Source organism: Cibotium barometz, chromosome 24 (assembly GCF_041138505.1).
Source record: "Cibotium barometz isolate CiBa-2024 chromosome 24, ASM4113850v1, whole genome shotgun sequence".
Lineage (NCBI taxonomy): Eukaryota > Viridiplantae > Streptophyta > Polypodiopsida > Cyatheales > Cibotiaceae > Cibotium > Cibotium barometz.
This window is the reverse complement of record NC_141069.1, coordinates 33,876,091-33,901,367: the sequence shown is the minus strand read 5'-3', so window position 1 is coordinate 33,901,367 and position 25,277 is coordinate 33,876,091. Positions and strand designations below refer to the sequence as shown.

General features: G+C 41.0%; 1 protein-coding gene across 1 annotated transcript; it reads right to left on the bottom strand.

The window, feature by feature from the left end:
• Positions 1 to 24,018: 24,018 nt before the first annotated feature.
• On the bottom strand, positions 24,019 to 24,647 carry LOC147625211 (histone H4). The gene has a single exon (XM_086818963.1). It carries the CDS (start codon positions 24,496 to 24,498, stop codon positions 24,187 to 24,189), a length of 312 nt encoding a protein of 103 aa, XP_086675089.1. The 5' UTR covers positions 24,499 to 24,647; the 3' UTR covers positions 24,019 to 24,186.
• Between the last annotated feature and the right edge of the window lie 630 nt (positions 24,648 to 25,277).

Genomic DNA, 25,277 nt, shown 5'->3' with positions numbered 1-25,277 from the left:
CTCAAACGTTTAATGATGAAGCATGGCTCATAGGCTTTATGGACATGGAATACTTCAAATATCCAATGATCAAGCATGGCTCGGAGGCTAATCAGCTCAAAGGTTGATCCGCTCTCAAAGGCTCATATAATCATGGAATCTAAATAACTTGTACAACACCTCAATTGGTACCCTCGTATGGTTTGTGCGACACCTCAATTGTTTTTCCTCGCACGAGTATGACACCTCATTCGGTACCCTCGTACTCATCAGCAAATAAATTTGTTAGGTGACAGGCAATGAAACACAAGTAATAAAAATCACTAGCAAGTAACATAGAGATATTCCTACATGGTAATTTCTAGGGTCCCATATCACCAGAAAATACTGCACAGAATTATCTCTATCTCAGGAATAAGGCTAGAGATATGTATGCATCAAGATTTCTCATCTAGGATTAGTCCTCGTGTCCCATACCATGGAGACTAATCCTAGATTTCTCATCTAGGATTAGTCCTCGTGTCCCATACCATGCATCAAGATTTCTCATCTAGGATTAGTCCTCGTGTCCCATACCATGGAGACTAATTCGTAGAGAAAAAAATCATAAAGTAAAGCTCAAGATGGAAGGGCCAGTTCCCTCAAGAAGATCTACTCTTATGCATAAAATATCTTCCCTTAAAACTAAGAAATTTGAAGTAGTATTATTTCACTAATTATGGTTATTGTTGTCTACAAAACTTCAAAAGAAGAAATAAAGTAATGAAAATCTATTCAATAAACTTTTAAATTAAGCTTTGAAATGTGTTATATTTTCTTAAGAAAGTTAGCAATAAAATACTATATAGTTTTAATATGAAATAACAATGAATATGTATTATTTGGTGTGATCAATCGAAGTATTTATGTATAGATCATTGTTTATTAATATTTTCAAACTTAATTGTTTGGAGTCATGATAGTTAATGATTCGATATGTATTTTCTCCCACGTGTCATTAAAATATCATAATTTTTCTCAATTTGAGTTTACTAGAATCTAACCCTTTTGGTATCAAATAAAATTTATAACCTAAATTTTTATAACCTAAATTTTTTGAAATATCTATATAGGAAAATAAATATCATAGAACTATTTAACAAGCATGCTCCTCCAATTGAGGACATTTATAGTGTCATGAAATGGCACTATAAAAGTTGTACATTATGAGATATTGGCCACCCAAGGCCTAGTTAAGTAAGTTTTGGGCACCTAAGTGTAAATAAGGACCAAATGTATGTAAGGCATTTTCTCATAATGAAAAGACACAATCCCCCTTTATGCTATAGAGAGCTCTTCTTTATGTCTTGAGAGAGATTAAGAGAGAGAGAGAGAGAGAGAGAGAGAGAGAGAGAGCATTCTAACCTTGTGCCTCTTCTATGCTTGTATGATTCATGCTTGTGTGGGAGAGTGAGAGAGAGTGATTGCCTTATGCGACGGTGTGAGCGACTCTACGATGATAGCGTGGACGTGGATCTTGGAGGTTTGGAGCTTAACAAGTGAGCTTGGAGGCCTCAAGGGACTCAATTTTGAAGCATTGGTAAGTGCCCTACGATGGTTGTGATTTATTGCTCATCCTTTAGGTGAATGGATTGAGTTATCTCTTGGATGTGTGGTAGCCCATAACCTTTTTGGCACCGCTGCCAAGGGAAACACCTTTGTTTCTTCCTTCCTCTTGGAGTTTCAGCTCCCATTGCATAAGATTCATAATTGCCTTTGCATTTTGGTAGTGCATTGTGTAGGAAATAAATGGATAATAATTGTGAAGAAGTAAAAAATCGTGTGAAACTGGTTGTGTATATGTGTGGTGGAGTGGCCTTGGAATAGAGCTTCACTGTTTTTCTAGTTAATTTTGATATTTGCATCATTGGAATTTGTTGTGTATATTTGTGGTGGAGTGGTCTTGGAATAGAGCTTCACTGTTTTTTCTAGTTAATTTTGATATTTGCATCATTGGAAGCATCAATGTGAATGAGCAGGTTGGTGTTCTATTTTTTTTCTTTTCCAAAAATCCACAAAAATCTAAAAAATAAGGAGCCATTGATTGTACCTTGAACTTGTATTCCACTCCTTAGATGTGGCACAATCATTTTGGGAACGGTTGGATAAGTATTTTGCACCCAAAATCATAATAGTCAACGCGAGAAGTTTCCACGTAAAATTGCAAGAAAATGTTCACGTCGTGAACCATTTTCTGCAACTTCATGCTGCGAACAGCTCCCGACATCAGTGCCATGATTAACGCCGCAAATCACGGGATTACCTTGCCAAAAAATAGGTAACCTTATCCTGACACCTCTGATGCCACAAGGTCTGACAAAATCAAGAATCGTGAAGGTGTAGAAATTCGTTCACGACGTCAACTATTTCAGAACTCCTCACGACGTGAACCATTTTTTGTTCATGACGTGAAGACTTTCACGGCGTGAACCCATTATTTTTCATGACGTGAACTTTTTCCTACAAACTCACGGTTTAGTCCAATCCAACGCACGAGTTTGGTATAGTCAGGTTAAGACTACGAAGGTCTGGAAAGGAGTGACACCTACAACAAGGACGAGGAATTCAGACCCCAAGAGCAAAATTTGAACACATGAAAGTGTAGAAAAATGTTCACGACCGACGTGATCTATTTTCTAACACTTCACGCCGTGAACTGTTCTCTGCAATCTCACGACGTCAGAAACATATCGACATAATCTGATTAAAACTAAATTGGGTCATCAAAGTAGCTTATCAAATCATACATACATGCACTTAAGATCTAGAAAGCTCATCGAAGACTATCTTACACATGACGATTAAAACTAAATTGGGTCATCAAAGTAGCTTATCAAATCATACATACATGCACTTAAGATCTAGAAAGCTCATCGAAGACTATCTTACACCTGACAATAGTGCATCAAATCACCCAGGATATTCCTATAAAAAAAGTGTGGGTTTAGGTCACTCGGTAAGCACTCACTTGAGTGTCTTAAGGAACCTGACCACCGTTGAAACTAGTAGTAAAGAGTCCATGGAAGAAGGGTTGAGGTACTCTGGGTTTGGGGAAGAGGAGAAACCACCCTCCCCAACCAGATCTAGTGGTATCATTGATATCGCCTAGGGATTTTTTGGTCTCCAAACTAGTCATGAGACGAAGAAGCGCAATCTACAGGCATGGGTCCGTCAACCAGCGCTGGACTTGGTCCAAGACAAGAAGTGCCCATCCAAACGTCATATTCAAGGCTGTTGAACACTAGCACCCCCGAATGAGGCGGGACATGGAAAGTGCGGCCAAGACGGGTCAAGTATTCTTTCCCACCTCAGAGGAAATAGAGTTAGATCTAAGAAGGATCAAGATAGAACAACAGTGTACGAGAGTTGAGCTTAAGGAAACAAGAACTCGACACTCAAAGGACGAGAGCTGAACTAAAGGAGATGGGAGGGTTAAACTTACTCCAATCACAAGGTAAGGAGCCGGAATTAGTCATGGGAAGAAGTGAGAGAGAAATTCCAAACTTGGAACCCATAAATGAAGAGCCCAGAGCTGAGGAGGGGTTTGTAACCCTAGAAGAAGAGGATAATCTAGCAAGAATAGCGGGTGAAGTGGAGGACCATCTGTACACCAAAAAAGATATTGAGCAGATGATCAATCATCCTACGTTCCTACAAAACAAGTACCTTTTAATTTTGCAAAGGCGTACAGAGGCAACTAGTGATGAGCCACTCCAAGGTGCAGTGACCGGAGATACCTAGAAGAGCCAACACATAGGAAGAGGATGAGGTCTAGGTAGGGGGGGAGAAATTCCTCAAAGATCAGGGGTGGATCCACCCATTAACCTTAATATATAGCCACAAGGACGGATCTGTTGAATATGGCTATAGAGATGGGCCGAGGAATGGTCAGGGAACTAGGCACCGCTCTAGAATCCCGACCCTCCCATATGAAGCCACATATAATTTCCAAACTCGTCCAAAAATTCTCTGGGGGGACAGAGACCCTATCCAACATGTAGAGATTTTTGAATCCACATGCAAAACCTGCGAACCTGTCAGTGATGTGACAATGATTCATGCTTTCTCACTGACCCTCGAAGGGAAAGCGCATCAATGGTTCCGAACCCTCAAACCCGAGGATAAGGTTAACTTCACACGACTCAAGAATGTGTTTGTGCCCAGATTTGCCAGAAGTGGTGAACCGATGGAGCCCGATGACACAATTGCACAATATCAAACAAAAGGAAATGGAATCAATGAGAGACTATGTGTCTCAAATTAAGCACTTAAATTCAAGGTGCAAACTATGGGAGAGGTTAACTGACGATCAATTATTGCCTTGCTTTCGGAGAGGGGTTAGAGACCACAAGATGCGATACTAGCCCGACCAACCACTCTAGATGCATGTTGCAAACTAGAAATTGAATATGAAGATAATATGCTGGAACTGCCACAACTAGAAGATGTCAGAATATCTTCAGCAACTACGACTTCTCATGTCTCGAGTCACCAAAAAATTGAACTAGGAGCAAGCAAGTTGGAAACATGACTGTGGATGAGCTCAGTAATGCAATACTAGAGAAATTGAAGATAAAGGAGGGAAGAGAAACATCTGGGCATGGGCATAACCATCTTTACCCCCGCAGGGAATTGATGTGGTGCAGATTGAATCACACTACCACCGAATGTCCACAATTAAGAGCAAGGCTATTACTCTATTGTGCACACTATGTAAAATTAGGGAATCATGACACTTCAATGTGTAGATATCCAAGATTCCAAACTATTGCACAGCTACCAGCACCTAGAGCTCCATTGGCTTTACCAACACCACCTGGATAGATCACGGTTGTTGCAGGACAACCCAACTCTTCCTATTTACCTAGGGGGATGTTTTGGGTACAAGACACCACCTCTACCACCACAGGCTAAAATCACGACACCACCTCTACCACCACTAGTTCTACCACCACAAGCTAAAATCAAGACACCACCTCTACCACCACTAGTTCTACCACCACAGGCTAAAATCAACCAAGTATTGATTGAAGAGCCATCAGAAAATGTTGATGTGGTACGTGAAGTAGAACTTAGCAGACAGTACTATGAAGAAGATGCGGAGGTCATGCCTAAATTCTATGTCCTACAAAAATAACACGCTAGTACCTGTGTTTCAAATCATGGTATAGTGGAAGGGCAAGGACATGAACTCAAACATGACGAGAGGACCGCTACAATGTTTTGGCTGTGGAGGGCTACAATGTTTTGGCTGTGGAGGGCTACAATCAAATCATTGATGAGTGCCCAACCAAGAATATGGTTCATACTCACCAACCCCAACAAGTGACTGCTACACCCAATGACATGCCAGTACTCACTTGTACTAAATGTGATATTGATCATTTGATCAAGGATTGTCCATATCGCACAAGTGGTTCGACTTCCACTACTAATCACGCCACCATCCGAACCATTAGTGTGCAGCCTGGAAATATCATACCACTCAATATCATACCACTCAATGTCCTGACACGAGCCCAAGCCCAATTGGGAGACAAGGGGAATGAGCAGATACGACCATTTCCAGAATTGGCCGTAGGAGAAGAGTGGGTATGGGTGACACAAGGGTCACAATGTCATACCACTCAATGTCCTGACACAAGCCCAAGCCCAATTGGGAGACAAGGGGAATGAGCAGATACGACCATTTCCAGAATTGGCCGTAGGAGAAGAGTGAAAAAAGTGGGTAAGGGTGACACAAGGGTCACAATCCAAGATGGATTTAAAGAAGATACGATCGACACCAAATCCACGCATTTGAGAGAATAAGGGGATCAAAGGACCAACCACAAAGAGCAGGACCTAGAGGAGCAAAGGGAGCGACCCTCAACTCTGAAAGAAGTCGGTGAGTACCCCAATGCCGATGAGGAGATAAGAAAGCTTGAAGATGCCAAGGCCTTAGTAGAAGAATGTCAACGGCTTCATGAAGCCAAGCTAAGGGCTAATCGGGTCAGGGATACAATGTATCCACGAAACGAGCCAACAAGGGAAAGGGAACTAGACGTACCTACTCCAATTCCAGAAGAAACAAAAGAGGAATCTCAAGCAAACACAATGTCCAGAATGTTTGAGGAAAATGCATTGGGTGAGTCCATCCATTCCTTCCATATGGATGAATACGAGACACACACCTCGGGGGGACAAACCCTCAATCACCAGAGAACCCATAGATATCGGAAGTCGCGACTGTACTGTCCACGCCGTACAAATGCCATTGGGGCAATTGTTACACAATTCACCAACCCTATGGACAAACATAAAGGAATGGGTAGAAGGTGGACTAAATCAAGCCGATACTGTAGAGAAGGTTCTATCACCTCTGGCAAAAAGAACCTTAAGACACACAAGGAAAACCTAAGTCATCAAGGTACCACTTAATCAATTGGGACGTTATTACGAAAACGACACAAATACTACAATCTCAATTCATCATGGCGGATACTAGGCACTGGCTATCTTGGATGGTGGGGTGGGGTGGGGGTTAGCATCATCACAAAGCGTTGCTGGTGGGAAAATTGTGGAAAACCAGATCTGAAAAGAGCAAATTCAATCGTCGTTAAAATGGCTGACGGAACATCTTCAAGGCCCATTGGACTTTTGGAGAATGTGAAACTCAAACTCTTTACATTTCACTACCATCATACATTTGTGGTAATGGACTTCCTGCGCCATCCTGACTCATATGACATAATATTGGGGAGACCCTTCATGAGGGAATCCCAATTGGTGTATGATTGGGCATTAGATCATGTGTATGTGCATAGGGATTCACAAATTTTAAAGATAGATATGAGAACATGGAAAGCACATCCCATGGAAGGGCCATCGTTCAGTAATGATTCGGTCACAGCGGACCACATCTGTACAAATATGCCAAACCACAGTGGAAAATTCCAAGGAAGAAGAGGAAACGAAAAAGTATGGTATCACTTCCTCCTCCAGACTTCAGTGAAAACTGGATGCATATGCTAGCTACCATAGATGTGATGCAACGTAGGGGGAACCTAGTATGTGGAATCTGGAAATGTCCCTAACGACCTTTGTTTGTCCCTAACAACCTTTGTTTGTATGGTTAAGTGGCAAACCATTGATGAAGAATCAGAAGAGGAAGCCTCTAGCATAGAAGGGACTGTAACACAAGGCCGTACCAATGCTCAACACCTCAGAAGATAGCGAAAACAGAAACGATATATCGCCTGACAAAATGCCCTATTACGAAGAAAACCCACGGATGCCCAATGGTGCTGAGATACCTCAAAGCCACTAAGGTACATGATGAGTTTTCTAAGGATTGGGGTGATGAGTTAAGATATCATTGGAAGGAAGACACAAGGAGACAATCACCCTTCAAGATCCAGAAACACCGAAGCTTACCAAAGCTGGGCGTTGAAAACAGAATAAAGCTTTGGCAGAAGCTGAACGACGTGAGACTAGAAAATTCATGGCTAAAACAAAAAGTGAGAATGAGGATAAACCAGACTTGCTCTCAGTGCCAGACCACTTCAAAACCTACACTATTGATGAGACGAATGGAAAGTGGTCCACCGACTGACGGAAACAAGGGTTAAGGAGGATGGGCTATCCACATCATAAATACAATGGCCCAGCAGAAGTCAAGGAAGTTGATATTGCGGGACCAAGGGAGGAAGCCAGACCTGTACACATTGCTAATAAGGACTTGACTTCGGCTGAAGAAGATGAGCTCGTTGCCCTCCTTAAGGAATTTAAGGATTGATTTTGCCTGGAATTACAAGGAATGAAGGGTGTACCAATTGAGGTAGTGCAGCATACGATTCCAATCATGGAAGGATCAAGACCAACCAGGTAGAACCATACCAGATGAATCCTAAACTTATGTGGCAATTGTAAAGGAGGAAATAGACAAGCTCATTGTTGCGGATTTCATCTATGAGATAGAACACATGGATTGGTTGTCACCAATCGTAATAGTGCAAAAAAAGAATGGAAAACTTAGGATATGTGTCGATCTTAAAAAGGTCAACGCAGCTACTAGGCAAGACCATTATCCATTACCCTATACTAAACATGTTTTGGAGAGAGTGGCTGGTGAAGAAGCTTACAGCTTCTTGGATGGATTCTCCGACTACAATCAAGTGTCCATAGCACCAGAAGACCAGCATAAGACAGCTTTCAGGGGATATTTGCATACAAGGTTATGCCCTTCAGTCTCACCAATGCCCCAGCAACATTCCAACGATTGATGTGCACAGCCTAAAAAAAATGTGGCGGCTTATCAAGCTTGCTGCACCTTATCAATTTATTGCGGGGAGAACTATATAAGCTAGGTAAAGATAATGTGCTAAGAAGATGTGTGAGAGAAGATGAGTTCGTCATCATTAGATGAAGCTCATCTAGGGATAGCAGGTGGGCATTTTGCTGGAGAGATCACAGCTCGCAAGAGGTACTTCAAGAAGGATTATGGTGGCCTCTGTTATTCGGAGATGCCATATAATTTGTCGAGGTGCGAAGAATGTCAGCGCTTCGCTATCCCACAACAAAGGGACAAGATGCCGCTCACCCCTATTATTGTAAGACAACCTTTCAAAAAATGGGAAGTAGATTTTGTTGGACCTATTAGTCCCGTGGCACACCTATCACAAACCCAATATGTGATTGTGTGGCCCACGGACTATTTCACCAAATGGGCAAAAGCCAGAGCCTCGAAGTGAGCTGATGCACGAACAACAACAAAATTCTTATATGAGCAAATTATCTCGAGGTTCGGCTGCCCATTAGAATTAGTTAGTGATCGCGGCTCACATTTTATTAATGAGGCGATTGATCATTTACTTACGGGATTCTTAGTGGTCCATTGGAAATCATTAACTTAGTATCCACAGGGCTAATGGTCAAGCAGAGAGTACAACTCAAATTTTGTGTACTATCTTGACAAAAACCTTGGAAGCAAGTCGAACGGACTGGGAACATAAGCTGACAGCAACCCTATGGGCATATCGAACATTGTTGAAATATGCAAGTGAATGGGAGTGCATGGAAACAAGCTCTTAGCGTGCAAGAGACTGTAAAAGGGAGTCTGTAATTGAGTGGGTAGTAGTGAAAATGTGAGAGGTATCTATTGATGAGAGAATCAACGGTAGCATGAGTGAATATAGGGGTGTGGAAAGATTCTAGGAAAAGGTGCCCTAAGATGTAGGGGAGGTGGCACAATCAAGGAGAAATCGGTGGGATTAGATGCTTGGCATCTTGTGGATATACAACCTATAAATTGAGGCATTGGCCTAATGAGAAATTGCTGGTTTTTGAGTACCCATGCCTACATTATCATATTAGATTAATTATTCACTAATCTCATCTTAATCACAAGCTAATTATGTCTATTCTTGCATTTGATTAATTATTCACTAATCTCATCTTAATCTCATCTTAATCACAAGTTAATTATGTCTATTCTTGCAGTTGATCCACCATAGCTCATCACATTGCTGCAAATTTAACATGGTATCAGTGCCAAGCTTAGGATTCATCTGATTTTTGAGCCTAATTACTTTGCTAATTACTCTACTAATCATAATTAGAAGTTAACCCAATTTTTAGCTCTTTTTTACTAACTGCCTACACCCCTAGCTAGCGGAGGGGCTTGATCTCCCTCCAGGCTTAACATTAGGCAACAAACTCTTAGGCATACATAGCCACCTTGCCTACAGTCCATCCCATCAAATCAGTGTGTCAAACCGCCACCACGTGCAGAAATCGATGATTTCGCTATGCCTACTTTTCTGAGGAAAACTTCAAATCGCTCTTCACTACTTGGAATTGGGAGCAAAGGAGCTAGCCCAAGGGGTTTTTTGGATGCTCTAAACATGCTGGTCTCAGATTTGTGAAATTCCTTAAGGAGAAGTGGCATCAAGCTCTGCATCAAATCTACAAGGGACTTTGGTAAAACAGAGATTAAGCATTCAATGTTTGGTCAAATCTTTTGTTTCTTGGCTTGATCCTCTACTAGACTAATTGTTATTGATGCTCTTGAAAGGATCTGAGCTCATTTGAACTCTAAGGCACCAGATCTGGCCTCCCTGCACACTCCATTTTTTGCACACAAAACAAGGGATTATTTTACTAATCAATGATTAATTAGCACTAATCACTAATTTTTGGTACAATTGATGGTTCAAATTTACCATTGGGTGTCTAATACAGATCCCTATCACTTCATATTGAAATTCGAAGATGGTTTGATATTCCAACCATTTAGTACAAATCAGCTACCCTTGGTCTTATGTAATTTTTGGTGAATTCATGCTGATAAACTTGTTGTAATCATCATTAAACATCAAATTTGAGTTGTAAAAGGGTAGACACTGCCCTTGAATCTTGAATTGGATCAAGAGGCAAGACCCCCTTCACATCATCATAAGCAATGCACAAGAAATAGCTAAATTTAATGGGGAGATGCAAGGCATTAGAGAGAAATAATGTGATCCTTAGCCAAACCATTGTACGAAGGATCAAAGAAAATACAAACCTCAAGGGAAAGTTGGAACAAGATAAAGAGTAACTCCAGAAGGATGTTGCCCACACCCATGAGCTCACACCCCTTCATGCCCAATAAGTATAAGAACTCCAACACAATTCCATGGCCAAAGAAGAGGAGCTACAACGACAAATCCAACAACTATCTACCAATCTGAAAGCAGCAGAGGACAAAGCCACTCACTTACAGTAGCAAGATAGAGAACAATCAAACAAGGCACATGCAGAGAAAGTAAGAGCACTTAACGATGCCATCAGTGCTAATCAAGTCAAAATGCAAAAGATGGTATTAGCACACCAAGAAGCAATGGCACAAATCACGCAGTAATTACAAGTCAAAGGCTGACTGCCGAAACACTCCAAAGAATCACATAAGCTCAAGAAAATGAAGCAACAGCCACGTGTGCCCAAGAGGAAGCAACCCGGAGATTCGAAGAATTGGATGCTACAAGGAGGGTTCGTGAAACTACAATATCAAACCTCCTCAGCAACAATGACTCTCGTCTACAAGAGTTGGAACGCCAGTTGGCGATACAAGACCGAAGAATTGGGATGCTGCAAGGAGGGTTTGTGAAACTGCAATATCAAACCTCCTCAGCAACAATGACTCTCCTCTACAAGAGTTGGAACGCCAGTTGGCGATACAAGATCGAAGTCAATGGCCAGAGCCTGCAGATTACCTATGCCTACTCCTTGAGCATGCCTCGGAGTTGGGTCAGTTTTGCTAGTAACTCCTCAGGCCCCTCCTCAAACTCTTACTTGTTTTTGTCTACACTAACCCTCTCTTTACTTCAATACGATATAAATCTATTTGAAGACCTAGGCCTAGGTAAACTAACCCTCATTAAATGCAGAATCTTGAACACGATGTTGACCCTACAATTATAATGGGAATTTTAAGGGGGAAATAGTCTTAACTAATCCACACGATATCTTCTTTTATTACTACCCATTACATCCTATTGTGTTGAACCTTCATAGTTGGTGTTGGGTACTCCAAAATTCTAAAATTTTAGACAACAGTGTCAAAAAATTAGACATGTTTGTTCCAGATGACATTCTCGAGACACAAGCCAACTATGAAGTAGCGCATAGCTATCAGTGGATTATAAGCCATGGGTGGCTCGAAGTTTACAATACTCACCAACATCTTAACTTATGTGAGTCTACCTTATATCATCCTTTTCGAATTCTAAAACTATACTCTAATATCTACAAACACTTAGAATCCATGTTAACCAATGTACAGTACAATTTTGATCCCACCCATATTTCCTGAGGATATCCCTGACCTACAAGAGTTTATGAAATCTGACAAGCCTAGCCACCCCCTAGCACAGGTCAAGGTCAGGAAGAAGCCTCGTCTTCATCTTCAATCTCCACTTACCTCATATATTCTAATGTCGCTAGTAAACTCCTTAATCCTTATCCTCATGCCCCACCTACTAACACATCTCAGGCCAACTGCATATTCTCTACTTTCACTCCTCAGCATAGATAGATTTAATCACTAACTCTTGCCCTCGAGGAGATATTGGAACCTCACCTATCTCCCCAATGGCAACCTTAGGAGGTACGCTATCCTATTCCCCAAGACAATATTGAAGCTTTCACTGATGATACAATTTTGGAATCATTGTCTAGTGCAGAATAAGAGGGCTTCATTCGTGGTGGCAATCCTCTATTAAAGCCCAAGTTGATGTTCAAGGTGTCAATGCAAGTAACACCCTTTGAACCAACTCGATGGATTCTGCCAAAAGCCTACTCCGAGGTCACACCATCAAAATAGCAGCAATATGTGCCATACCCTCTATGAGCACCTTGACCGGATTTAGAAGAATTACTTCCCTTGGTTGGGGAATGTGGCGCAGCACAGAAAATTGGCCAATCCCTAATTGGCTGACCTGCTAGAAATTAGGATTTTCACTTTCATGATCAGCTCTTGCTTTTGTAGGTGGAGAAAGGCTCACCCCGTACACACAAGAGGTGACTATGCCACAATTGTCATAGATGAGGCACAACCCAAACTAGAGGATTTTGGAATACAGACAGACTGGCGGCAAGAGTACTTAACAATTCCAGAGTATAGCCAAGTCTCTATGTGCACGCCAACAACTCAGCGAGTTGACCCATTGTACAGGCCCCTTAAGAGAAGATGGACTCCACTGGAGTTTCAAGAGGCCAAGCGACGCGACTCCCATGTCTATTACAACTTCCCGATCTTCATGCCAGCAACCTTTCTAGACATATGGGAGCAAAGAAAACAAATGCTTACATGGATACAAGCATGGCGACATATCCCGGACCCACAGCAATCATGGCAAGTGTTAGATTTTTGAAATTGTTGGTGGTCCTGATTAATCAACCTAAAGAGCCCTATGATGGCCATGACACTGAACACCTGTAGTTCGACATGAATCACCCATCTGACAGAGGCATGATGTTGTATTACCATCGTCTAAGGTGTCTTCCGGCTTACATGCATGTCACGTTTGAGGACATGGTGGACACAGGGTTTTAGCGCTCACACTCAGTCTTAAGACGCACACTCAGGTTGCTTCAATCACACGAAGGAATTTCTACCGACATGAGTTCGGTGACCAAGTCTTTAGACCTCAGTAATAGGTTCTGGAGGACAGAACCTACATCAAGAAGGGGGGATTAATAAGCATGCTCCAATTGAGGACGAGAGAGAGCATTCTAGCATTGTGTCTCGTCTATGCTTGTATGATTCATGCTTGTGTGGCAGAGTAAGAGAGAGTGATTGCCTTATGCGACGGTGTGAGCAACTCTACGGTGATCGCGTGGAGGTGGAGCTCGGAGGTTTGGAGCTTAACAAGTGAGCTTGGAGGCCTCAAGGGACTCAAGTTCAAAGTATTGGTAAGTGCTCTACGACTGTTGTGATCTATTGCTCATCCTTTAGGTGAATGCATTGAGTTACCTCTTGGAGGTGTGGTAGCCCATAACAATTGGTTTGAAAATAGACATAGTACAAAACATATAAAAAGTACATAAAGCTATAGAATAGTATACTTTTCTAACATGAGAAAGGCACTAAGAAGTTTTATCTATGGCCAAGGATGTCATATGCCACACTCATACAGTGTAAAGAGTTGGCAAGGAAAAGTTTTCATGAGAAGGGTAATAGTTACAATCAAAAATTCTTCTTTGGTCTTTGGGATATGGAGTCGAATTTCTGTGACCATGTTCAAGAAAAAACAAAACCTAAAGTCTAGATAAGGCATCTGGGTAGGCATTTCGAGTCAGGGAAGTGATGTCAAAGTTCACCACTTTTGTCGTCGGGTCCCAACCAATTCCATGAACCTAGAGCATGAAGGGTCCCCATCTGTCAAGGGCCAAGGCATAGAACCTATGTTTGCACATATTAGGAGCAGCACACGGAAAACCCCAATTTTTTGATGTTGGAGGCTTAATGCTGGAAAAACCCTAATTCCTTAACGCATTGGATCTCCAATTTGATTAATTTTCTCCATATTGGAGAAAAACCCCAAATTTCTCACGTTGAAAAAGCTTTAATTTCTAATTTCTCATTCAATTTGTGAAATCCCCAAATCTTTGTAGAGAAACCTGTGAAAAAATAGCTCTCAAAATATTAATCTCAAACTTTTAAAAAACCCAAAATTTTGATGTTGTATAGAAGTTCCTATGTAGCCACCCTTTGCACACACAGGACGTTGAAATTCCTATGTAACCACCCTTGCACGTGTAGGAGGTTGGAGCAGAAGAGGAGTATAGGGAGGTGGAGGCAGCTGCTGCAAGTTTACCCTGCAAAAGAAAAAAAAATAGCAATGATGATGATGAGTAAAACACGTGATGGTGATAATGGCAGCAATAGCATTAAAAACGCATCCCTGATGATGATGGTGCGGTGGTGCTAGGAAGGATAAGAAACACAACCATGGATATTAATGCATAGATTCTGAGATGGTAAGATCTAAGGCAAGCAGCAGTATATATATGGATAGAAGATGATTGAAACACGTATAAAAACCCTCAAACATAGACAAAAACCCTAAAATGCAGATAAAAACCTTAAAACATAAAAATTAGAAAAACACAAACAAAAACCCTAAACATAGACAAAACCCTAAAATAAAAAAATAAGAAAAAACACAGACAAAAATCCTAAAACTTAAAAATTTATAAAAACAACATGAAGCATATAAACCTACTCTAATTTCATGTTAGTATATCCATAGAATCAGAGAGCATGTTGGTATATCCATAGACTCAGAGAGCATGTTGGTATATCCATAGAATCACAGAGCAAGATGGAGGGTGGAAGACATCCATGATGTGAGTGTGGAAGGAGAGATGAGGATTCAAGGAGAGAGATGAGGATTCAAGGAAAGAGAGATGATGATTCAAGGAGAGTGATGAGGATTCAAGGAGAGAGATGATGCTCAAGCTCTGACAATGGTGGAGAGAGAGAGAGAGAGAGAGAGAGAGAGAGAGAGAGAGAGAGAGATGTGATAGACTACAAGAGAGATTTTCTACATAACTTAAATGATACTTATTGCTATAATAGAACCACCCAAGTATATGCTTTTATAGGCATGAAGCCTCATCCTTTAACCTAGACCTTAATAAGGGTTGCTCACACCAATATACATAGAACTAGACTATAAAATACAATAGTCCTTAGACTTTCCCTATAATTTGACACTAAGCTCAAGGTAAGGCCACTTTATATGTTCTAGCACCTTACAAAAGATAAGTGCCCATTTGAGGGGGTAAGATGGCCAAGCGCCTTACACTAGGCACCATACCGTAGGTTGTTATTATATGTCAGAGATGAAACCATGTTAACCAAAAAGCTCCTCAACTTGAAAACTTACCTTCACCATTAGAACCCCTCCCAACATAGCTTCTATCCCTTTATCTCCAGTCTCCACCATTAAAAGAATAGGCTTCTACCTCTAACTTGAAAGTCCTCTAGTTGAGGACTACACTAGAATGTCCCTTCTTATACTATGTCAACACTAACAACATAGTTTGAATCTTACTCTAGCAAGGGTAAGCCCCCAGAACCTTCAACATCATAAACCCTTTGTCCAACCTCTCCAGCGACATCCATTGCTAATAAAGACCTACCCTCTACAATGGTAGTACCTTATGATGAAGTCTCTACTCCGAGAGCCCCTCTTCAACCAACTTTGCCAAAGGAGTAAAAGGTTTTCATCACAAAAGCTTCATTGTCTCGATAACCCCTCTTGAAAACAATCCTAAATCACCGACGATGATGACACCAAAGGATCACTCCAAGTGACCTCGCCACATCATAGCCTCTCTCATGTGAAGACCCAAGCCTCATCATCGATGTTGGCCTCAAACCAAAAAATATCACTACTCCTTTATAAGCTAATGCTAAGAAAGGTACCAAGCCTTTAGTTCCATAAAATCAAGCCTCCTCATCGTCGATGCTACCCAAACCAAAAAATATATCTCTGTGCTCCTTTGCAACCTAATGCTAAGAAAGGTACCAAACCTTCAATTCCATAAAAGAAGGTATATCCACCACATAAGTCAATGTCAAGATATCTTCATAGTCTTAATAGGTGGGTGGAAAAGCAGTTATTAGTAGCTCAAGGCTACTATGAGGGTGGCAATCCAATTTGGTTACCTTGCCAACCCAGGCAACGCTCATAGCAATGCTCACAATGCAAATATCAAAATCCTAGAAAGCAACATACTTATCAACCTCTTCTGCATCAAAAACCTATACTTTGAAGGCAACGAAAAGGTGTGGATTCCAATCCATAAGATCTCCTCAACTTGCACAAAGGAAGAAACCTCGACAACAACGTAGGCACCAACCCCCAAATCACAACGTCCATCATAAATGGATGCCTACATTCCTACTCATTACTCAAGGGTATTATGATGGTAATTCCACCATCTTGGTTCCCAAAGCCATCAACAAACAACGAAAGAATAGCCTTGCCATTTTGTGTCAAGAAGAAGCACACTTGCATCTCAAATGGTGTGGTAGCCAAAGCCACAGCAAGCAGACCATAAGAACCCTCTCCCAAGAACAAAGAAGCCACAAGAACCTTGCTTGCACTCTAAACAACAAGAATATGTAACAAGTCACGTTATTAGATGCATCAACATCTGAAGAGCTACATGACAAAGATTTAGCATCAACATTTATTACTACAAGAGTAGAGTCTAACCACTTAATGGCACGGCTCAAGCTATTTGTCAACTCACTATGGTATGCAATGCCACATACATAAAAACCTACAACATTCAAAAAAGAAGCTAGAGCATCCTCGCGCGAGCAATACCCCTCAAGGAAGAGAGTGGAAAAATATACTAGCAAGTCGATAAATAAAGTAAGAGTGGAAATAGAGATTTATTGAAAGAGCATGAAAAAAAGTTACCTATACCTAGAAACAAATCATGAACAAATAGGTCTGAATGTTCATACATGAAGTGAAAAACTCCAATTCTTTATGCCCAACAAAGTAACTCCAAAGGGATCAAAAATGATGCTTGATATTCTGCAATGGTCTGAGAAATCAGAATATCAACTCAAAAGCATAATTCTTAAAAGTGTGGTTTGCATGAAAAACTAGTGAATATTGGTCGTAATGAGTATCTTGAGTTTTTCATGCTCAAGAAAAGTGGTTTAAAGGCAATGTGAATCCTACCAACGCCTTCAAAGTGATTAGTTTCTCTAGAAAGTCAGCTCAAAACATGAAATTCAAAAGTTCAGGAGAAAGTCACACGTGAATAACCACCCTGGATTTTCACAAAAAGATGCAGGTTTAGTTCCAATATAAAATTTAGCTTCAAATCAATAGAAGGTCATGGATTCGGAATTATTCGATTGTAGTAATGGTTGCTACAGTTAGTGCAAGGGATGATCGGCCTAATGAGGTCCACATCTCCCAAGACAACAGGTTATGGCTAGCCCCACCTCGATGTTAACCAAGGTGGGACATGCATCTAGGTGGTCTTTCTAGGGGAATTTGGTTCTATTTTAAATGAATGGAGAATGAACTAGGTTGTGATTTCGGCACCATCTAATTCTACAAACCTTGTCGTAGGGTTTTGTGGAAGAGTGTCCATGGTTGTGCCAAAATCTGAATCCAATCCCCTCAGAGTAAGGGTCTCATATTCTTGGTCCTCATCTTCACCATCCAACATCTTGTTACAAGCTCTACAATTAGTTCCCATTTCAAATGCCATCTTGAGCATGCCTTTTAAACATGGCAGTGGAACATAAGGGAGTGGTTCCATAAACCCTCTATTTTAGGGTTAGGGATGTCCTTCCCGTGGGGTTGGCTATGCGGTTTCCAATGGCACTTTTCCTCCTCCAACTTGGGTTTGGCGGTTTCCAATGGCACTTGTCCTTCGCCAACTTGGGTTTGAGCAGGCTTACTATGCTAAGGACATATTATGTGAATGCCCTTATGGATCCCTTTGGTTTGAGGTAGTCCTATACATTGGCTCTTTACCCTTCCCTGTTTTTCATGTTCCTCATCCTAAGAGAGAAGAACTAGAACCTGGTTCCATGATGAAGACGCTTCTATAAATGAGCTCCTGTGGAAAGTGAGTCTCTTGCTGCTTGGTATAATAAAGGAGACATGTCCTGATTTGGTCATAGTCAGCTTGGGATAAACCCAGCTGAAGATCTATACCAAATGTTTGAAATATTGTAACATCGGACATGGTTTGAACTTCTTGAGTGAGTACACCTTGAGGTTCATAGTCCTACTCCCACTCCTTCAACTAGAGCTTTGCCCAAAGATAGGACAACGATTTAGCGTTCTTTTCATGACGCTTATGGTGTTGTTTTTACAGAGCAAGATGATGAATCTGGGGCTTAGAGTGCCGTTGACGGCGCTTATTTTTACATGTTTTGATCTTACTCCACTCACGTTTATGTTTAGTTGGCTCATTTCATCCCAAAGCTCCTTGCAAGTGGTGGATCAGTTGTTTGCTCTACTAGGACTGAAGGCGATGTGGGTATAGTTGACTATATTGTCGTTTCTAACAATTAGTCCAAAAGATGGTTTGCATCAAGGGTTTCACTTTGGTGAAATTATCTCTAGTGCTTTTCAAGAAGCAAGTTTGAAACTAACTTCAGACACATCTATTCTGCTTAAGCTACCAAAAATAATAATTAGTTTTTTGAACTTTTTGATTTTTTGCTCCACTCACGTCCCTAGGTTCATGCCTCTCGACTCACGTGTCTAGGCTCATGTACATGTTCACATCTATAGGTTCACGTTTAGGCTCATGTGTCCAAGCTCATGTCTCTAGGCTCACGTCTGTAAGCTCACGTTTGTAGGCTAATACCTTTTTTGTATGAACTATGATCACGTATTTTATTTTTACAAAATTCCTACCTGAGGTATGCATAAACTTTTATGTAATAGGCCTATGGCAATGCCCCAATAATTACGAAGGATAAGAATTTTTTTAGAATTTATAAGCTGATACAGATTGTATCCTTAAAGAACATGACTAGATATTTTCTTATAAATCTTTAAGACAGTAATAATGGGTTTGTAAAGTGTTAGGTATACCTACTCTAAACTCACCTCTACAGGCTCATGTCTATAGACTCGCATCTATAGGGCCACATGTTATGAGAATTACTCTTGAGTACTCTTATTTTATCTCAGGGATGCCCGTGTGTACCATGCCTATTGATACGTGTATAGGTACTAAGATGTGCAAGGGTACCGATTACAAGGTTATTTATATGTAAAGCAAAATCCCAAAAGTGAAAAAGATGCTATTATTGGCTCCAAGGGCTAAAAATATGAATATGACATAAATACCACATGTCAGAGAAGGAGCCACACACGTCGAGGGGGAGATTGCACCCAATTCTTATGTCTTATGTGGTGAAGTATTTTTATCAAGTGTTCACGTTCACCTTCTCTATGTTTGAAGTATTTTCCTCTATTCAATTTATTTGTTATTGTGAGAATATGGTTTAATTTTGTACTTGGAGAAAGATTCATGTTTCACCAAACCTACAGGTTCACGTCTGGAACCTCACGTGTCCGAATTCACATCTTTTTTTACGAGACTATGGACTCGCGTCCCCAGCCCAAGAGCTACTTAGCCTAGTTTTTGAGTTTTTTGATATTTTAAGACTTAATGAGAGGTGATTAATGTTGGATGATACCCTAAGTCATCCCCTAAGGCCTGACATGTGGCACATATCCCACATCGTGTCTTCTCTCACTCTGGTGTAGAGTTCATATGGCACATTCATGCAACCCCCTGTCTCGGATCCACCCTTTTCGGGATGGTGGGGGAGTTTGGGTGGCTATGCGACAGGGGAGTGGGACCCCCCTGCACGTGACCATTCCTACAGTGGCTCCTACCATTTTCGACATTGTATCAAAGCTGGCGTTCATGTTTGCTCTCGCCTTGACATCATTATGGCAGCCTTGACACCCTTCCTTCGTTGACGTTGGCTTCTGCTAGTCCTCACCTTGGCCTTGATGCCCTCATTGGCATGGCATCCTGTTGTGCAGTCTGTGCGTTGGCATTTGCATGGAGGGGAGCTGTTCGATGATACCCTAGCTAATCCTCCATGGCCTGACATGTGGCACATTCCCACATCATGTCCTCTCACTCTAGCATAGAGTTCATATGGCACATTGATGCAAAACCACCCCCGCCCCATTGTCCGAGATCCACCCTTTTATAGGGATGGTGGGGGGCTCGAGTGGCTAGGCAGCATGGGAGTGGGACCCCTTGCGTGCAACCCTACAACTCCTTCCGTTTTCGACATGGTATCAGATGCTCCACATACACACACAAACACACACGCACACAATCACACACGAGCTCAAAGAGCGAGAGAGACGAGATGCCATAGCTCGAAGTACTCAATGACCATGATAATAATGAATGTGTGGAGTAAAAAGTACTAGTAGCCCTAGCCCTAGGGCTAATGTGGTTAACACACTAGAGTGTGTTCACACGGGGGGGAAATCCCTATTAGTACAAGGTAAAAAGTGTAGGACTATTCACACCAAGACTTCCTAGAGACCAAAGGCTAACAAACCCCCTTGAAGTGAATGGTGTGAGCTAGAAGTGGCCACTGTCCGACTACTTCTTGCTAAGAACTGTCAAGAAGGAAACAATTACCCACTAGTTGACACCCTCGTGTCATAACATCTTGCCCAATCACTGTCAGTGTAGGCGATCAAGCATAAAGAAGATACATTGCTATAAAACAATGCAAAGTGCTGAGTGCCTTGAAGGTAATGAAGGACACGCTTCATTGCTTGCCATTACCCAAGTGCTTGAGCAATGAATAAATCTAATCAACTATGACACTACATACTGAATATCAAAACAGGTAGTGCATAGATATAGAAGGCATCCGACAACCTGCTACTAATAAGTGGCAACATCAAAAGGCTTGGAAGAGTCCTCGATGTATCTTCTCTGAGATAGCATAATGCTCCCCTCAATTGGTATAAACTGGATACCCAAATAATAATGCAAAGTTTCATGTCTAAAACATCAAATGCATTAAAATTCAGCAGATGAAAGCTGAAATGTGCCCTTCAACAAGGCCAATCATGAGCAAATCTGCAACCGATGCATTTTTCAATGGAGGCCAACTCTAAACGCATGGTTGTAACCTAATGATCATCCTCCAATGCATCAAAATGAGAAAGTGGCTCCTCATTGAATGCGAAAGCAACAAGGGATGTATCAATAAATGAGATGCATGTCGAGAGGCAACACGTGTCCGACCTGGCATAAGACCTGTAGTAGCAGTGGGGAACTTTCTGTGAGTCACGAATGGTTGCATCCTCTTCAATTAATGCATCACCCATGGCATCCTGATCAAAGTGTGGCTAATCTAGAGCAATATAGAAAATTTGGGTTGCTGAATTGATTGATTGTTGTTAGTAGTTAGAAGAATAATAATTTGAAGCCAAATGAGGCTCAATTAATTCAGTACCAATACCAAATAATGGCATGAAGATGTAAGCACTTTGCACAATGTGCTATAGTCACAATTTCTAACAACAATGCATGAGCTGTGAAGAACATCACCAAAGGTGGTAATCAACAATGGAAATGGGTTGATATAACAAATTTCTAGCATTGTAAGTGGGCTAAAAATGCTAAAAATAAAAAGCATCTATCAAGTGGGGACACTAAGGCATACATCCAACCATTACTATGAGAGTATAAGGCAACCTCTCAATAACACCATGCGCAGTGGTGTGTATGGCAAAATATATTGAATGTAGAATCCCACACAAATTGATGCAAAGAAACCCTGAACTATGCATAGTGACAAGGCAACAACATTGAAGACAATGTAACATTCTGACACCATTAGCATCCATGTAAATGAGCTGCAAAGGGGAGGCAACTCGAACAAGAAGCTAGGAAAGAGAGCAATACATCTCAACAAGTAAACATCACTACATAAAGGTATGTCTCCAAAACATAGCACAATTGAGAGGTCAAGTGCATAAGTGACCATGGACCACCAATAGCTATACACAACATGTGTCCTCCCTCAAATGCAACAACCATAGAAACAACTCAAGGTACAAGTGCTATAAAGCATAATCATCTGAGTACGAATCTTCACCAAGATCGATGTCAGGCATAGTAACATCATGCAATGAAGATATAGTGACTAAGGCATAAGCATCATGAGACAAATTAGCCTCTTCTTCTACATCAAATGAACCAACACCTTGCTGACAAACTTGCATCTGTATCAAAGTATTAATCAGTAACCAACAATCACAAACAAGAGGTGGACAGAGCACTGCATATGACTATTAAAGCATAGCCATCATGTGCAAAATTGGCTTCCTCTGCATTGTCAACTATGGTGACAAGCAACAAGACCTTGCTGCTTCTAGTAACTCTGTTTCCGCGTCCGACATTCCTCAATGGCACGACCAAGTTTCCGACAATAGTTGCATCTCTTCTTCTCAAATTTCTCCTCTTTGGGCTTAGGAGGATCAGAATGGGCTAGTGCTTTACCCTTAAGTTTAGCACGAGAAAGACTCCCAAATTTTTCTTTGCCATAATGGGAGGCAATAAAACCTTGCTTGGAAGCAAGCCTGTTCTTTCAATTGGAACGCGACTGCTCTAATACCAATGTTAGATGAGGGAGTAGATGCTCTACACACACACACACACACACACACATGCACACACAAGCTCAAAGGGCAAGAGACGAGATACGATAACTGAAAGTACTTGATCATGATAATAATAAATGTATGGAGTACAAAGTACTAGTGATCCTAACCCTAGGATTGATGTGGCTAACACACTAAACTATGTTTACGCAAGGAAAAATATCCCTACCAACACAAGATAAAAAGTGCTTGTGTGTAGGACTATTCACACAACTTCCTAGAGACCAAAGACTAACAATTAAGAATCATGCAAGTAATTACGTTGTTTTAATTGTTTTTATTGAATTAGCATGCTTCTAAAGCTACCAATTCAAATAATGTATGAAATTTTTATTAAATGCATGAACACAATTAGCTATCACACTCTAATCCAATGGAGCTTAATGCTTATAGTTTTAAATCAAATTATTACACTCATAATCATAATTACTAAACTATTCCTTGGCTTAGTGCAATGAAATCTAAGCTTTTTGGACTCCAAAATCATGTAAATCACCAAAAAACCAAGATTTTCCAAGATATAACAATAGAATACCCTAATGCAACAAACTTTTAATTAAAATAAAAAATTACCCAAACACATCCTAGACTCCAAAACTATCAAGTTTTTAAAAGTGTGACCTTTTAATTAGCATCGCAAAATTTAGATAAAATCCAATTAACTTGGAATGGACAAATAATCAAAAGCTAAGCTCTAAGCTAGTCCCCATCCATCAAATATATCTTAAGTAAAAAGCTAACCTTAGCCTCGTCAAATCATGTGTCATTGGACACCCTACACACCTCCTTGGATTACCGTGGAGTAAGACTTAAGGTGTTCTCCTTTGGAAAGAAGCATTGATCACACACAAAATCCTATTATTATCAAGTCAACTTGGATTAATTTAGTAGCTCTTATATTAACTTTTGAATTCGTCCCTTAATTAGAGTTTCTATAATATTTACACCTAGTGATAGTAGTTTAATTATTCAATCATAGATGTAAATTGTGAGAATCCATTCTAGGTTTTTCACCTTTCAATTTGAGTAATAGTAATAGTAACTTTTGTATTTATCCTTTGAATGCAATTTCTACAATTGTCTTCACTTTGAGTAATGATAGTTTTGATTATTCGATCAAATGCGTGAATTGTGGAAATCCATTCAAGGGTTTTCACCTTTCACTCATGCTTATAGGTTTGATCACCCTTGTAATTTAACAAGGGTGATCAATCCGTAAGAGGCCAAACTTTGTTACCGCAAACTAACGCCAAGGTGCATATTCAGAAACAGACACCTTATTATACTCATCAAATAATCTTCATTTCTACAGTTCTTGATGTGGCATACAAGGCATAACGCAAATTGTTGGCCCTAATGTCAGCAGCCCATTGGAACCTGTACAGTTGAAGCAGATCTCCAGCAGAAAGGTGGTGCTGAAAAACACCCTTCAGCCGCCGAAGCCGTAGAGGGTGCGGCCCTGGCGCTTGAGGGCGTAGACGACATCCATAGCCGTCACGGTCTTACGTCGGGCGTGCTCCGTGTAGGTTACGGCGTCTCTAATGACATTCTCCAGGAAGATCTTCAGAACACCCCTTGTTTCTTCGTAGATGAGGCCACTGATGCGCTTCACTCCTCCTCTCCGCGCCAGCCTACGGATGGCCGGTTTCGTGATGCCCTGGATGTTGTCACGTAGAACCTTCCGATGCCTCTTGGCGCCGCCCTTGCCCAGCCCCTTGCCGCCCTTACCACGCCCAGACATGACTGAAAGGAGATGGATATGAGAGTAGGTATATTAGGGTTGAGAGACGGCTTTACTCACCGTCCGATCATCTAATCGACGCTCAAGAACTCCAGCTCTTCTTGGTCGATCGATCTTTCCAATCGACGAAGCATGTTCCTTCTTGTCGATCCATACCCCGGATCGACCGCTAATTTTTTATACAAGCCCATCGGACGGTCATTTTTTATACAAGCCCATCGGACGGTCATTTTTGAACTTCAACAAATGCATAGGGTAAAGGACGCTGATTATATATATAAGGAGCTTCTTAGGGGCTGTTCCTGCAACACTGGCCCTTGCCATCACATATCCAGCCTGCCCAAATCAAGACCACTAGGCCTCTAATTGCCTATGTGGGAACAACCCCTCATTAAGCCTATTTCAACCAGCATGCCACCAAAATAATAAATATTAAATACATGAAAAGATCTCCCCCTATGGGCATGGTAAGATTGTCTTTGTTTTATCACAATCACAACATCCTTATAGTAAGGATGATTCACAAACCACACCAAAGAAATGTAATGTTTGTTGAATGTATTACTATGAACCACACCCAAGAATTTGCACATGGGCTAAGCTTGACTGTGTCATGGGCATGTTAAGATTGTCTTTGTTTATCACAGTCACAACATTATTATAGTAGTAAGAACTTAAAAAATTATCTAGTTTATCATACTCTGTTCTCTCTAAAAGATTAGTATAGCTCTCAATTCATTAAGCTAGTTCTTAAGGCAATATTCCTATTTGTGCTTTCA

Bases quoted from the DNA above. Each gene is read 5' to 3' on its own strand.
- LOC147625211 (XM_086818963.1), bottom strand. From the start codon at position 24,498: ATGTCTGGGCGTGGTAAGGGCGGCAAGGGGCTGGGCAAGGGCGGCGCC.